We start from the raw sequence: 13,801 nt of genomic DNA, 5'->3' as shown, positions 1-13,801 counted from the left end.
TCACAATAAAAGTCAAAATGAGGGGCGGGAGGAAAATGGATGTAAATATTCCGCTGGGACTTTAAGAATAAAAGTACAATTCTAGCTTGACTGCGGATTATCTAAACCACAAACCCAACAACTGTCATCTCATTTTCATTCGATGCATTATTTATCTATATTGTATTATATCTGTATTTTTAGAGAGGGCAACATTCATTACTGCGTCGCAGGAGGATGAATCTTATGAGGGTGAATGGTTAATGGATTTTTTTCCCGAGTACACTCGAACGCGCCTCGCTTGGACAATTCTTTGGGCGGGATATATAAATTATTGCCAACTCCCCACAAATGATGCTAACTTTGAGTCAAATTGTACGTTTTTACAGTCACGTTTGTTTGTCACGATAAAGTTCATCATGTTTATGGACATGTTCGACTACCTCTAAACTCAAGAAAGAGTTGAAACAATGAATCACACGGTGAACATCAAAGAATTGATGAGCAAGCAACCAACAAGAAGCAGGTATCTAATTAACAGAACTAAGCTATTTTTCCTGACTTTTTGCTTATAATTGTGCTCACAATGCTATAACTAACATAAACATATAATTACTATTCTTGTGGCGCTGTCTTTACTGTTAAAGAAGGACATACATTTTATTCTTTATACTTGACAGAAATGCATCTTCGTGTGGAGGCACCAATTTTACAGATTCTCAGTTTTTCTTTGGCTCTCAGTTTTGGCGAGACAATTCCCAAGGCTTGTCTCAGGAAATGAGTTTGTCCTCCAGGAACTCCCAACAAAGTTCCCAAGAAGTAAGATGGCTCAGACTATAAACTATGGTATTTTAATTTGCAGTCCTTGGTCAACCAGTTCACTGGTGGTGAACATATATTAAAGTGACAAACTAATGCAATGGCAATATTGTACTGAAGTGTATTAAGTAACTCATATCATGTTCTACATATGGTAAATGTTCATATTCATCTTGCAGAAAGCAAACCTTTAAGTTTGAGTACACAGTAGTATTTCAGTTTGAGCACATGATAAGATGAGGCCCCTTAGTTTGATATTCGCAGGTGAATTGAATCACTTCTCGTAGGAAGGAGGCCCTAAGTGGGACTTCGGAATGCAAAAGTGATAGCCATATCCTTGAGAGGAAAGTACCTGTTTAGATCAATCACCAACCTTTAAGTTATGACTTAAAGCAGTTGTTTTCCAGACACTAACACGCGAACATCTCCTTTTATGGTCAGGTGGTGCTGTTTAGACATAGCGCACACCCAGACAGACAAAGAAGGAATATATGTATAAACTGATGGTTTAGCTTCTCCAGTCAGGAATCCTCCATTTTTGACTAAGATTCCTCCGGGTAATGCAGACCTGTTTAAAACGACACTCGCTTGTAATACAGCAACTTTTCGTTCCGCAAAGCATCTCCAACGTCTCTTTTGATCCAACTACGCAGCCCCGTTTTACCTCGATCCTGGAGGGGACGACAAGACCAGAAATGACTAAGTCTTAATGTATTACTTTTTTTAAACTGCTCTGTGACGTGTGCTGTTGACCACTTGGCCAGGTCACCCTTGTGAAAGAGATCTTGATCTGAATGGGTTTCTTATCTGGTTAAATAAAGGTTAAAAAAATAATAATAATAAAATAAAAAGACCAGACATTCACTTCGGTATGTACCTAACGCTGTCAGTCATCAGTCTAGCAATACTTATTGTACAAGTACAATACACAGGACAATAACTTTACAACAGAATAGTGCATGCCAATGCTTGTGAAGTGTATTTATTTCTGGTCTTGTCATCCACGTCCGGACAGAAGGCTGATGCGGTAGTATGGCTGAAACAAAAGCAACGTCGGAGACGCTTTACCGAACCAAAAGTTGCTTTATTAAACTGTAGTCCTATTTACATAGGACTGCAGTTCCTGGGAGGAGGTCCGGTCGAATATGAAGGACTCCTCTCCCGGAGAAGCCAAACCATCAGTTTATATAATCCTTTTTTCACTGTCTGGGTGTGCGCTAAGTCTAAACAGCACCACCTGAGCATTAAAGGAGATGTTCGTGTGTAAGTGTCTGGAAAACAACTGCTTTAAGTCATAACTTAAAGGTTGGTGTTTAAGCTAGACAGGTAGTCTCCTTTCAAGGATATGGTTATCACTTTTCCATTACGAAGTCCCTATTAGGGCCTCTTTCCTACAAGAAGTGATCCAATTCCACTGTGAATATCGAACTAAGGGGCATTATCTTATCCTGTGCTCAAACTGAAATACCACTGTTTACTCAAACCTCATGGTTTGCTTTCTTAACAATGAATATGAACATTCACCGTATATAGAACATCATATGAGTTAATTAATACACTTAACTTGTGAATGTAAGTGCCAATTTTACTTGTTTGTTTGAACCGTTTTGCACAATATAGTAACTTTTAAAAGATAATCTGGTGAGTTGATATTGAATCAAAATAGTTGTTTTAGTATATTTTTAATTATTTGGCACCTTAGATAGTCATATATTTTACACCTGTTTTGCATTTATATACATATATCTTTACCTTTTATGCTCTGTTAAAGGGAAAACTGCACTTTCTTAAAATGTTGCCTATCATTCACAATCCGTATGTGGGACAAGATCACATAAATATTTATTTTTTAATGCAGTCTAACTGGTAAGTAAACACTACCAAAAGTCAGCTAACAACGGAGCCAAAGGGAGTCGCTTTACTGCGCATATTCAGCGCTCTAAAACACTTCCATCAAGCTTACATACACGCTGTAAGTACAGTATATATGTAATGTAGTAACAGGCACATTTGTAATAACATGTAATATGAACAGATTTTGCTCAATTTAAGCATACTGCGGCACATTAATTTTACAGACGCATCACGCAACGTTTGCTTTTCCCGTCAACTACTACCACTACTCTTGACAGACTTCGTGAGAGACAACAAAGACTATTTTGGGACAAATGATAATTCCGGACCTTTTAGTTTTTTTGTGAATATAAGTAGGAAGAGCTACACTTTTTACAAGCTGTGTGCTAAACACATCCAACTTTATTGAAACACTCAGGATCATGTAGCAATATTGTTAAGTGGTGAACAAGATAACCGAACTACGAACATAAACAATCACTTACCATACAATGTCTACTCTCACTGGGATGCCGAGTGATGAGATGTTATATCTTACCGTTTAGATGAAGAAATATTTATAATCCTCACAAAAGGGTTAAAAAACATGTGCCGCAAACAAGCGTATTTTTATGTCTTTCTCGCCATCTCCAAGTATAAGTTGGATGGCAAAGTTGACCTACTACTAAGTGTATGTCCACATCCTTCTACTATCCAGGTGAGAGGAATGATTTATAATCTACAATTAAGATAGATAGCTGTCTGTGATCACGCAAGGCAAAAAATTAGTTTGTCTGTGTTAATGCTTACAATAACAATTTTGCTAATACTTGGTAAACATTCAGGCATGAAAAGGAAAATGCAAGCTGCTCAGAAATTTGCCAGGAAGGATCATATCAAAGCCAAAGCGAAAATGCCAACGTAATGTGTGAATGAATCAAAGTAAAGTGTAAATAATGTAAATAACTAAATAAACCATCTGTAGCAGTAAAATGTTAGGTTCTAAACATAGGTGGCGATCCCGCGGGTGCTTGGTGGTCCGAGCACCCACAGACAATGCCGAGCACCCACGTAAGATTGATGGCAAATTCTTTCTCACCACCAAGCAAAACCAGCGCATGCTCAGAAAAGTAGCGTCAGATTTACCGCTCGTCGGAGCACCCACTGACAGATATGTGGATAGGCTAACCCAGGGGTAGGGAACCTATGGCCCTAGAGCCTGATGTGGCTCTTTTGATGACCGCATCTGGCTCTCGGATATATCTGAGTTGACATTGCTTAACATGATAAGTAATTAATAATTCCACTTGTAATCACAGTGTTCAAATAATGTTCAAAATATAAAACATTCTCATGCATTTTTAATCCATCCATCCGTTTTTCCACCGCACCTGTTTAAGAAGTTGCGTGAATGGTAAAAAGTTATTCATTTATTATTGGTTAGTGTGGGGCTTGCCCTCCTGGGGGTTCTTCAGACCACCAAGCACCGACATGAGAGCCTGTTTCAGGGTTACAATATTGTTTTATTTTTCAAAAAGTCTCAGTTGCTCTCCAGCAATTGTCTTTTTCTCTTTCGTTCTCGCTCACACTCTGGCTCCAGCCCCAACCCTGTCTCTCCTCCTGGCTGCTGCATATAAACAGAGCGACAGGTGATTATATAACAAGGCCCAGGTGGGCCATCTACGCACCTGTCGCTGATTTTGAGGCCGGTCCTGGCAACACCCCGCTTTGCTGCAGGCCCGCAGGGCACGCCCCCTCCACAGTTAGCTTCAGAATAACAATGTTATTACAAAGAATAAGAGACTTATTATGCTCTAGAAATGTTGGTCTTACTTAAAAATGCACGCGTTTAGTTGTGTTCAGTGTTGAAAAAAATATTATATGGCTCTTACGGAAATACATTTCAAAATATTTGGATTCTTGGCTCTCTCAGCCAAAAAGTTTCCCGACCCCTGGGCTAACCCAAGGGTTTCCCCCTTGTCACTCCACCAGGGCACCTACCACCCTGGACCTGCGGCCCCCAGAACCCTGCATTATTTTCAGTCTTTATCGTTAAGCTCAAATCACATGCCTGCAGTTGGGATTATGAATGATAGGCAACAAAGTGACGTTCCCCTTTAATGTAATGATCAATTTTTTTCAATGTATTATTACATAGCCTTTTAAAAGTTTATTCTGCCCGATCTATCTATATACCGACAAGAACTGTGTATCCCTTCCTTTCAGGCAAGTGACCCAAAGAGTGTGACCAGTTATTCTTCCAAACCTCTCCTATTTGGAGACCCGAAGGACAAACACCAAGTGATTGGACTTCTTGATAAATTTGCGGAGGAGAAGAAACAAGCTAAAGAAAAAGATGACAGGTAATTTTATTCTCAAGAAAAAAAGTCTCATTTGCAACATGAAACTTTACTTTAAAGGTCCCCAACAAAGTAACATCGACTTTCTAATGACTTTTTAACAGTCATATTTGTCTTTAGAGCCTGTTTAGGAGCACAAAAAGTCCACTTTTGAGTTTGTTATCAAATGATCCTTTAAGAAGTTCCAGATTTTATATCGTCATAGATAAAAAAAATCTTCTCTGTGGACATTATACAGTCTCTGACCTGCCCCTAGTAAATAAAACCGCTCCATGTATACACACACACCACATCATAGAGAAAAACTTTGCTACACATCTTAAAAAAGAAAGCCTGGTACTCCGCCAACAATCTGTCTGTCAGTTACAGATGTGGGTGCTGTCAATTTGGTCATTAGCGTGATGTTGCCCTTAAAATATGTGTGTAAAATTAGCACTGTAGCATGCATAGCAATGCTAGTTAACATTTATGTTCACTTATTCCTCTCTTTAATGTTGTGTTGCTGTATGTGATGTATGGCAAGTGCAGCGTTACAGTGTATACGTAAAAAGTGGGCCAGTGCTCGTTGGAACAAGACACTCCACAAACACAACTCATTAAAACTAAAGTTACAGACACACTGAATGTGCTTACTCAAAGCAGGTGCAAATTTCAGCATCAAGGCTAGATTTTAGACACACTTCCAATACATTATTTTATGACCGCTGAGACTTATTTAACATTGGTGAAAAAAAACTTTTAAATCCATGCTTATGATGTCAGTTGATCCTTATCCTTTGTGGCTTTTTTTTGCAGTAATGTTCTTCTAAAAGAATGTCTTCACATTCGAGAAACACTCAACAAAGTCAGTAATTTTACATAAATGTATTCTGTAGATTTTGTGCCGTCAACCTGGCTCACATTTAATTTTGTGTATTTCAGATCCAGCAACTAGTTGTTGGCATTGAAGAAAAATCATCTGAATGCCAAACGGTCCTCCAAAAGTTAAACACTCTGTCCTCAACATGTATGTTTCTTCATAAATTGTGGTAAATTAGTAACTTCAAAAGTGCTTACTGCGTAGTAGACTGACGCAGGAAGCCACTGAGTGTTTTTTTTACCAGCAGAGGGGGCCATTTGCCCAATGTTAAGTCACACAACAGCCAATGTTTAATTAAAGTTAAAGTTCCAATGATTGTCACACACACACACACACACTAGGTGTGGCGAAATTATTGTCAGCATTTGACGGACCAGGAGTCATTTTTGGTGATTTAGCCCCAATTCCAACCCTTGATGCTGAGTGTCAATCAGGGAGATAATGGGCCCCCTTTTTATAGTCTTTGGTATGACTCGGTCGGGGTTTGAACTCACGACTTACCGATGTCAGGGCGGACACTCTAACCACAAGGCCACTAATGTTGTACACTATTAAATTGAAGGTACAATTATTACTACTTTATTCATTATTGTATTTTTCATTCAGTGCAAAATATAAGCAGCATTCAGAGCGACATTTCGCAACAGTTTGAGGCATTGTTGAACACAGTGAACTCCCAGAAGGAGATGATGACAGAACTAGGAGAACGAGTGCAAAAGGTGACAAATTGTCGATTATGTTATTATGGCAAATACTGAATTTGTGTTTGGTAAGTAATAAGGTAATATTGTTGCTTCCTTCAGAATGAAGTCGCCAGCATAGAACGTGAATCAAATGTGCAAAGTGATGTAGAGCATTTGAGGAAGGAGTCGGAAAAAGCCAGTGTGAATACTAAAAGCATGCTTGAGGAGGCCCTGTGTCTGCTCAATACATTAGTTTCTGAGCATTCAGCCAAGCTCTGTCCTGGTAAAGTGACTGACACAGCTATGCAGACGTCACCAGGACAGGACGAAGGGGTCCCACTGACACCTAATTCCCTTCCGTTGCACAACCAAGTTCCCGCTGTGGATTTGGGAATAAGGAAATCCAGGTCAAAAGTTTTCCGAAGGCACAAAAAGAGACCTCTGGTGCTCCCCCAGAAATCCAATCTCACTGTCTCTGATGAAAACGTTCAACCTCTCACCAATGGTAAAAAACAACAAAATCCATCAAAGCCTCTCTGTGACTCCTCTGTTCTGAACGAGGTAAGCAATGCCAGTTTATTTCAACCAAATACAGGTACAAGATCAACTGAAGCTGCTGGATGTTTCATCACACCTCTCAGCTGCTGGTCTCAGGAGAGTAACAGCTCTGACAGCATCAAAGTAGTCAATCCTATCTTAAAGAAGGTGATTACTGAGTCCTATGCAGGAACCACCATGACTACTGATGCTCTCTGGCAATTGTTTGACATGGGTAATGACTAAGATAGTTTTTTTTAATGCATATACAATATGATACAAGAGCTTGTATTTTACCTCATTGTATTGGAGTTATTAAGTTTAAGAATAATGTTGGTTGAAGAGGAAGCAATGCATGCAAGACAGAACTCTTGACAATCTGCTCTAGTTCAAATTTAATTTAAAGTGTTTGTGTCCAATTTTGTATTCGCGCAGTTGACTAGCAAGTAAAAAAAAACAAAAAACAACCTGTATCGCATGAATTTATTTGTACTGTTTCAGTAGGAATGCAGACCTAAGAAGGACAAATATTCAATTAAAGACGGCATAACTTTATCCTTGATGAACCATGATAAATACATGTCTTAATTTTGAGAGAAGAAAATGTGCCATCAATTGTTATTGAAGATAAGGTGCATGTTTAATACAAAAATAGTTGCTACCAATAGCTAACATAGCTAACAATTATTGTCCCTGTACTCAACGCCTGTTAATGCAGCATCAGAAAATTGTTTTTACTGTCAGAAATATTTTATACTGTAGATGTTTGACAAAAAAGAGAAAAAGCAGCACAAATACCTAATTTGAATATGCTTTGAATAACAATTAATTCACAGTAAAACATTTTAGAGTCGTTACAAAGTTTACAGAAATATACTGTATACACTGCATCCAGAAAGTAAGTATTCACCGCGCTTCTCATTTTCCACATTTTATGTTACAACCTTGTTCCAAAAATGGAATTAATCTATTTTTGTCCTCAAAATTTTACACACAATACCCAATAATGACAATGTTTTTTTTAAATATGAACATTTATCAAAAATAAAGTCATATGTACATAAGTATTTACAGCCTTTGGTAAGTACTTTATTGGTGCACCTTTGGCAGAAATGAACGCCTCCAGTCATTTTGAATACGATACCACACGCTTGACATACCTAATTTGGGCAGTTTCGCTCATTCCTCTTTACAGCACCTCTTAAGATCCGTCAGGTTGAATACGAAGCATTGTTTTTCCTCCAGGATGTCTCTTTCCATTGCTGCATTTCTTTTAGTCTATAAACCGATGGTCACTCGGTCAGAGCAACAGCATTATTCTGTGGAGAGAAGAGAACCTTCCAGAAGGACAACTCTCTCTGCAGACCTGTATATTACAGAGGCCTTCTTGTAAAAGGTTTGCCAAAATGCACCGTAAAGACTCAGACCATGAGAAACAAAATGTTTTGGTCTGATGAGACTAACATTAAACTCTTCGGTGTGAATGCCAGACGTCATGTTTGGAGGAAACCAGGTACCTCTCATTGCCAGGCAAATGGGGTATCTTGTGTAGAATTTTAAGGAAAAAAATGAATTTATCCCATTTTGAATAAGCTTGTGACATAACAAAATGTGGAAAATGTGAAGGGCTGTGAATACTTTCTCAATGCATTGTATTTCCCTACCAAGTACAGTTTCTTTCAAAACACTTTCTTAATGCTACTTAAGAAAAATTGCCCTTTTCCCTTGATGCTACAGTCTAAGTAAATTATCAATGTCATTTCACTGTCAAAATCCAAGCATTTTCCTGTGTTTTTTTTTACTGCAATAGGTCTGCAGGTGCTGATATAAGTCCCCTCGGATTCAGACTTGCCACTAAGCAAACATCATAATTGTCATGCATCAGAGCGTGCCGAGCAACCACTGTCCATCGGTTCTCCCAGGGGTCCAATTCCAAAATGTCCTTTGTTATGTCATCATGGCGATCTAATAATTATGAAACACAAATGTTAGACTGTTTGGCATTCATGAGGTTTTTGTGGATATAGAAAACAACAATTCACCTGCTCCTTTGTAGTATCCACACACATAAATCTTGCCTCCTACCACACCAGCATTTGGTGCATTAGTGCGCAGTGATAGTTGAGGGCATGGTAGACGAGGTCCTTCCCTCCAAAAATCTCCATCAGGATTGTAGATCTCAACAGCATCAAGGCAGTGCCGGGACTGCCCACAGTCCACACCCTCACAACCAATACCTCCTACAAGTGCAGCTTTACAATGAATTATTTTGAAAATTGTTGTTCAGACATAAAGGTTGAAAGCTTACCTATGACAACAATTTCTCTATTGAGCACAACAACACTACATCTGTATTTTGAGTACTTCATTGGATTCAGCTCTGTCCACTGGTTTATGTTTGGATTGTACTCAAGAAGGCGGTTACTGAGACGCTCTGGTTCATCATCCATTCGGTATGTCTGGACGGTCAAGACGGAAAGAGAGCATGATGAAGGAAAACAGGTGCAATTACAAATCAGAGATGAATATTTAGACATTTATTTATCTATATTCGGAAATAGTGGATGACTGAACCGTTAATAGTAAAACTAGAAAGTGAGAGTGTGACAGCAAGGTTTGTGGTTGAACTGTGATCTTCTTAGTTGTTATTTTTCCTTTGCTTTACGGTGAAAATTCTGAATTTGTTTAATCTCTTGTTTTCAAGGTTTCACACTACGGGTGTCTTAGAATAGTCGACTACTTAAATTAAATTTGGAGAAATCATATTCGATTATCAAACAGTGAAATCGCCGTGCCTTTGGGCACCCTGATGGGACTCTCTTGAAATTGTGAGTGCCATAAAGGTTATATTTTTTACTAGTTTGTTCAAGCAGAAAGCCTCTCTTACTGCTCTCCTGGCAACAGTAATGAATCATTACTGTTGCCTTTTTTTTTTTTTTTCTTTAAAGAAAGAATCGGAATCGAGAAACGTCAGGAATTGGAATCGAAACAAAGAATCGGAATCGTTCGAATTCAAACAATACCCAACCCTAGTAATGATCCTTCTGCAGGCTAACCTACAGGAACCTTTTTACGACATTTATTTCCTATATGGTCAAGTTTGATTGTCTTCTTGGCTATCCGCCAAACCCAATTCAGGCAGGGCCCATCCGAAGATTTCACGAAACTATTTAATTTTTGCAATGTTTGTTTGTTTATCTGACTGTTCTAGCCTTTTTGAAGTGGAAAAAGTTGCAAATGAGATGTGTTTATTTGTGAGGATTCCCATTGACTGTGCTCTAGCTATCATAAGTTTAGCATACATGCTGGTGTAAGTATTTTGTACATAATTGACTGCTTATATTTGACTCACATAATTACATTTGATTTAAGACTACCCTAGTTCATACACTGGATATCAAATATTTAAGCCATTATTCCTACCTGAGGGGTTTTACCACCAATCACATAAAGGTGATCTTTCAGTGTGACCACACTATGATAAGCCAGTGGCATTGGTAGAGGTGCTGCGCTCCGCCAAGGTCCTCCCTGCAATGACCATCGCTGCACGCTGTTAGTGATGAGAAATTGGTTCTTAAGCTTCATCAGCCCACCCAGCAGGTACAGGTTGTCACCCAAGGAGCCTAAACCATAAGAATCACGGTATTCTGCTGATGTGAGATGCTCCCAACTACCTTGGGCCTCCACTTTGTACCTGGCAAATCCAAACGACAATAAGTTTCACTTGCTTTTACGAAGTTATTATCATACCTATGATCTCTCTCACCTGTAGAGTTCAATATTCATCTCTTTTTGACGGGACATCCTTCGGGCCCCGGCCTCTCCTGACACTATAATGTTGTTTTCTTCAGTTGTAACCCCAGCACATACGTACCCGAGAGCCTCTCCATATTGAGGTGAGGTGATGTAGTAGGTCCGGCCTGTTGACGGGGCGAAACAAAAGCTGCGCTCGCTATAGTTTCCGTATCTGGATCTAATCCCACTGCCGTCGTTGCCAATGCAGAGAAGCAAATCTGTGGTCTCCATCCCAAAACGCAATTTTAGTTTGCGTGGTGCTGCTGAGGGATGCATTTCTACATTCTCCAAGGCTTGACTCAACATCTCCAGACATTCAGCGTCAGCCAGCAAGGCTGTATTCCTCTTCATCATCTCTCTTAAATAGTCTGGATTTATCAAGGGTAGGCGAACTTTTCCGAGGAGCACTGGAAGGTGCTTGCTACGCACTTCTCCTTCAATCTGAGAGCTGTAGTTGACCCAGCGAATAACCACATCTAAAATGGTTTCTTCTCTTGAAACATTAAGATCATCCGAGCTGATCAACTTCCCAAGCTGATGGGCCTCCAGGTCCAGCACCTCTTCTTGCTGGCACACTTGGAAAAAGTGCTGTCTCAGGAAGCGCTGCGCATGATCGGCCAGTTCTTCTGCACCGAGGTCTCGGGCAAAGTAAAATACACCAAGGCAGTTGGAGGCATCCATGTTCTCAGTCATGTGTTGCTGGCAGCGAGAGAATACCTCATCCATTTGCATTAGAAAAGCTGCGATAGAGATGCCTTGCACGTTGCTGTTGTCCAGAGGAAGTTCTGAGGTGTACATATAGTTCAAGAGTAGAGCCAAGCTTTCTGCAGGGGTGTCCCGCAGGAATACTTCTCGGTTATTGCACTCACGGAGGCCGCATGTAAACATAACACGGAAGTATGGGCTGAAGGCGGACAGAACGAGGCGGTGACAGGGAAAGCTGACGCCTTCAGCAACCAGTACGACATCTGTGAGGTGCTCGGTCTCCTTCATCTTCCTCAGCTGCTCAAGCAGCACTGTCCCATGTTTGGCGATAAAATCCATTTTTGTTACGGTAAAAATACTTAAGCAAGGTGGCTTCACTGGGGAAAAAACATATCATTGGATCTTTACTGTGTGGTTTGTGAAGGCGATGATAGTAAAATTTGATTTTTATCTTTGAGACTCACATTTTATCAACTTTTATTATATATTCTCAAGGGACTGTAGAAATAAAATTGGTTATAACTTACAATAGTCAGTACACATCTTTGATTTTCCTGTCTGAATATCTGGCATCATAAGATTGTGTAATTGGTGTGGATATCTAGTGTGAGTTTTAACACCGCTCTACAGGTTAAATCCTGTTTTACTCCTCCATGATTCCATGATTATTGGAACTGGTGGATGTTAGACACGTTACAATATACCTTCCTTCCTTACGCTTGAGGATATATTTGTCCACTCCATCACTTTCACCTCTAGCTTCCTCAGCAAGGAACTTGTCATCTTGGAGGTATGTTTGGGATTCTTATCTTGTTGAAAAATTGTCATGCGGCCTAGATTACATAATGGAATTCATGATTTGCTCAGTGAACGGAAACACACCAGTGCTGTACCATTACTCTTGCTACTTGCTTGTGTTGCATTGACATTAATGGTTGTGCGTTGACCCATTTTCAGTGGTTAGTAAATCTGCCGTTCAGGCTATACACCAACTACTCTAAAGCATGTCCATGTTTAATTTCTAAAATGCGGTCCCTTGAGAAGATATGCTGTAAAAATATTGTTGCTTAAATGTGAAAGTTTTGTTAGAGATTTTAACTGGTTTCTATGCATTACATATTTGCAGAGCAACACTATCAATACCACCCCAGAACTGTTCAGTTAGCTTTGAAAAAAAAAAAGAAAGTTTCTTACCAAACTCATCAGCTTCTCTCGCTTGCTTCCATCTAAAAGGAACATTAAATATTCTTGTTTTTAATCAGACCACATGTAGTTTTGTCGTCATTTGGGAGGCGGTCTGAGTCACTGAAGTGGACAAAGATATGTAACCCCCCTGAGCTACTGACCCAAAAATAGACCTGTGTTTTGGTGACAAACATACAGTGAGGGTTGGAGTGCCAAAGGGGGGGAATAGCTTTTTTTAAGCATTTGTCAAAAAAATTATATTTGTTATGAAACTAGCAAACATTATTTATGAAATAACCACCTTAATGTGAGTTGTTTGTATCCCATGCACACAGCTTTGGAATGACTATAATGACCGGCTCTCTGTTAGGACTCAGATTTCATGAGTGCATTTTATTAAAGAGCCAGTACACACAGTATGCCCACATGTTTACCAAAACAGAGCTTGCATTCATTTTTTCGAACAGATTGGAACATGTAATGAGGTTTTGAGTCGCGTGCTGCATGTTGTTGGACACCATATGCCATCTATTAATACTTGACCACAGCGGTTTGAACCTGAAGATGACATTGCACGGCTCATTAGTCTTACTTTTGCTTTTGAATGGAAAACAAGCAGGATGCATAAACACCTGTCAAACAACCATTAAAACCCAACTCGAGTTAATTTTTCTCTTTTTTGGACCATAATTACATGCTTTGTTTATTATTATCGTGTCACTGTGATTACTAGTCTAACTGTTCTGCCTACAACATCCTATTCAGGGTTAACCATTAGGCATGCTGATATACATACACCAATAACGATCCAATTTTCAGTTGACACATTAGAAGTATAAAGGAACGCTTACAACTATCTTGTAAATACGGCATAATGGACTCAAGGTACAGACATGGCAAATACAGTATTGACAGGGAAGTACTGGATGAGCAGAGACTGGAGGAGTTAACACAAAGAAAACCATGTGCTGACACTCAACTGTCTGTGGTTAACCAACTAAAAGATTCCATGAGGTAAAACACGCTATTGTATAATTTCAGTGATT

At 39.4% G+C, this 13,801-nt stretch overlaps 3 protein-coding genes across 3 annotated transcripts in view; 2 read left to right on the top strand and 1 right to left on the bottom strand.

Annotated features, from left to right (window-relative positions):
- The first annotated feature begins 24 nt into the window (after positions 1-24).
- LOC133534979 (interactor of HORMAD1 protein 1) lies at positions 25-7,542 on the top strand. The gene is made up of 8 exons (XM_061874351.1): positions 25-505; positions 660-798; positions 4,858-4,994; positions 5,787-5,835; positions 5,913-5,997; positions 6,457-6,569; positions 6,654-7,038; positions 7,129-7,542. Exons 1-8 carry the CDS (start codon positions 450-452, stop codon positions 7,314-7,316), a joined length of 1,152 nt encoding a protein of 383 aa, XP_061730335.1. The 5' UTR covers positions 25-449; the 3' UTR covers positions 7,317-7,542.
- kbtbd12 (kelch repeat and BTB (POZ) domain containing 12) lies at positions 7,539-12,920 on the bottom strand. Its single transcript, XM_061874349.1, has 6 exons — positions 12,765-12,920; positions 10,837-11,947; positions 10,494-10,764; positions 9,379-9,529; positions 9,113-9,310; positions 7,539-9,035 (listed from the first exon to the last, which is right to left on the bottom strand). Exons 2-6 carry the CDS (start codon positions 11,907-11,909, stop codon positions 8,869-8,871), a joined length of 1,860 nt encoding a protein of 619 aa, XP_061730333.1. The 5' UTR covers positions 11,910-11,947; positions 12,765-12,920; the 3' UTR covers positions 7,539-8,868.
- Positions 11,806-13,801, top strand: part of slc26a6l (solute carrier family 26 member 6, like) — a 32,478-nt gene continuing 30,482 nt past the window's right edge. Inside the window, exon 1 of the mRNA XM_061874348.1 lies at positions 11,806-13,769. Coding sequence (XP_061730332.1) covers positions 13,630-13,769 — 140 coding nt within the window. The 5' untranslated portion in view covers positions 11,806-13,629. The remainder of the gene's footprint in view (positions 13,770-13,801) is intronic.

Source organism: Nerophis ophidion, linkage group LG16 (genome assembly GCF_033978795.1).
Source record: "Nerophis ophidion isolate RoL-2023_Sa linkage group LG16, RoL_Noph_v1.0, whole genome shotgun sequence".
Taxonomy (NCBI): Eukaryota; Metazoa; Chordata; class Actinopteri; order Syngnathiformes; family Syngnathidae; genus Nerophis; species Nerophis ophidion.
Note: the sequence above shows the minus strand (reverse complement) of the source record. Positions and strands in the feature narration are given on the sequence as shown.

Coding starts and splice junctions, on each gene's coding strand:
- LOC133534979 (XM_061874351.1), top strand. CDS start 450: ATGAATCACACGGTGAACATCAAAGAATTGATGAGCAAGCAACCAACA. Junction 506..659: donor AAGCAACCAACAAGAAGCAG/GTATCTAATTAA, acceptor TATACTTGACAG/AAATGCATCTTCGTGTGGAG. Junction 5,998..6,456: donor AAACACTCTGTCCTCAACAT/GTATGTTTCTTC, acceptor TTTTTCATTCAG/TGCAAAATATAAGCAGCATT.
- kbtbd12 (XM_061874349.1), bottom strand. CDS start 11,909: ATGGATTTTATCGCCAAACATGGGACAGTGCTGCTTGAGCAGCTGAGG. Junction 10,765..10,836: donor ATGAATATTGAACTCTACAG/GTGAGAGAGATC, acceptor TGGATTTGCCAG/GTACAAAGTGGAGGCCCAAG. Junction 9,036..9,112: donor TGGATACTACAAAGGAGCAG/GTGAATTGTTGT, acceptor CATAATTATTAG/ATCGCCATGATGACATAACA.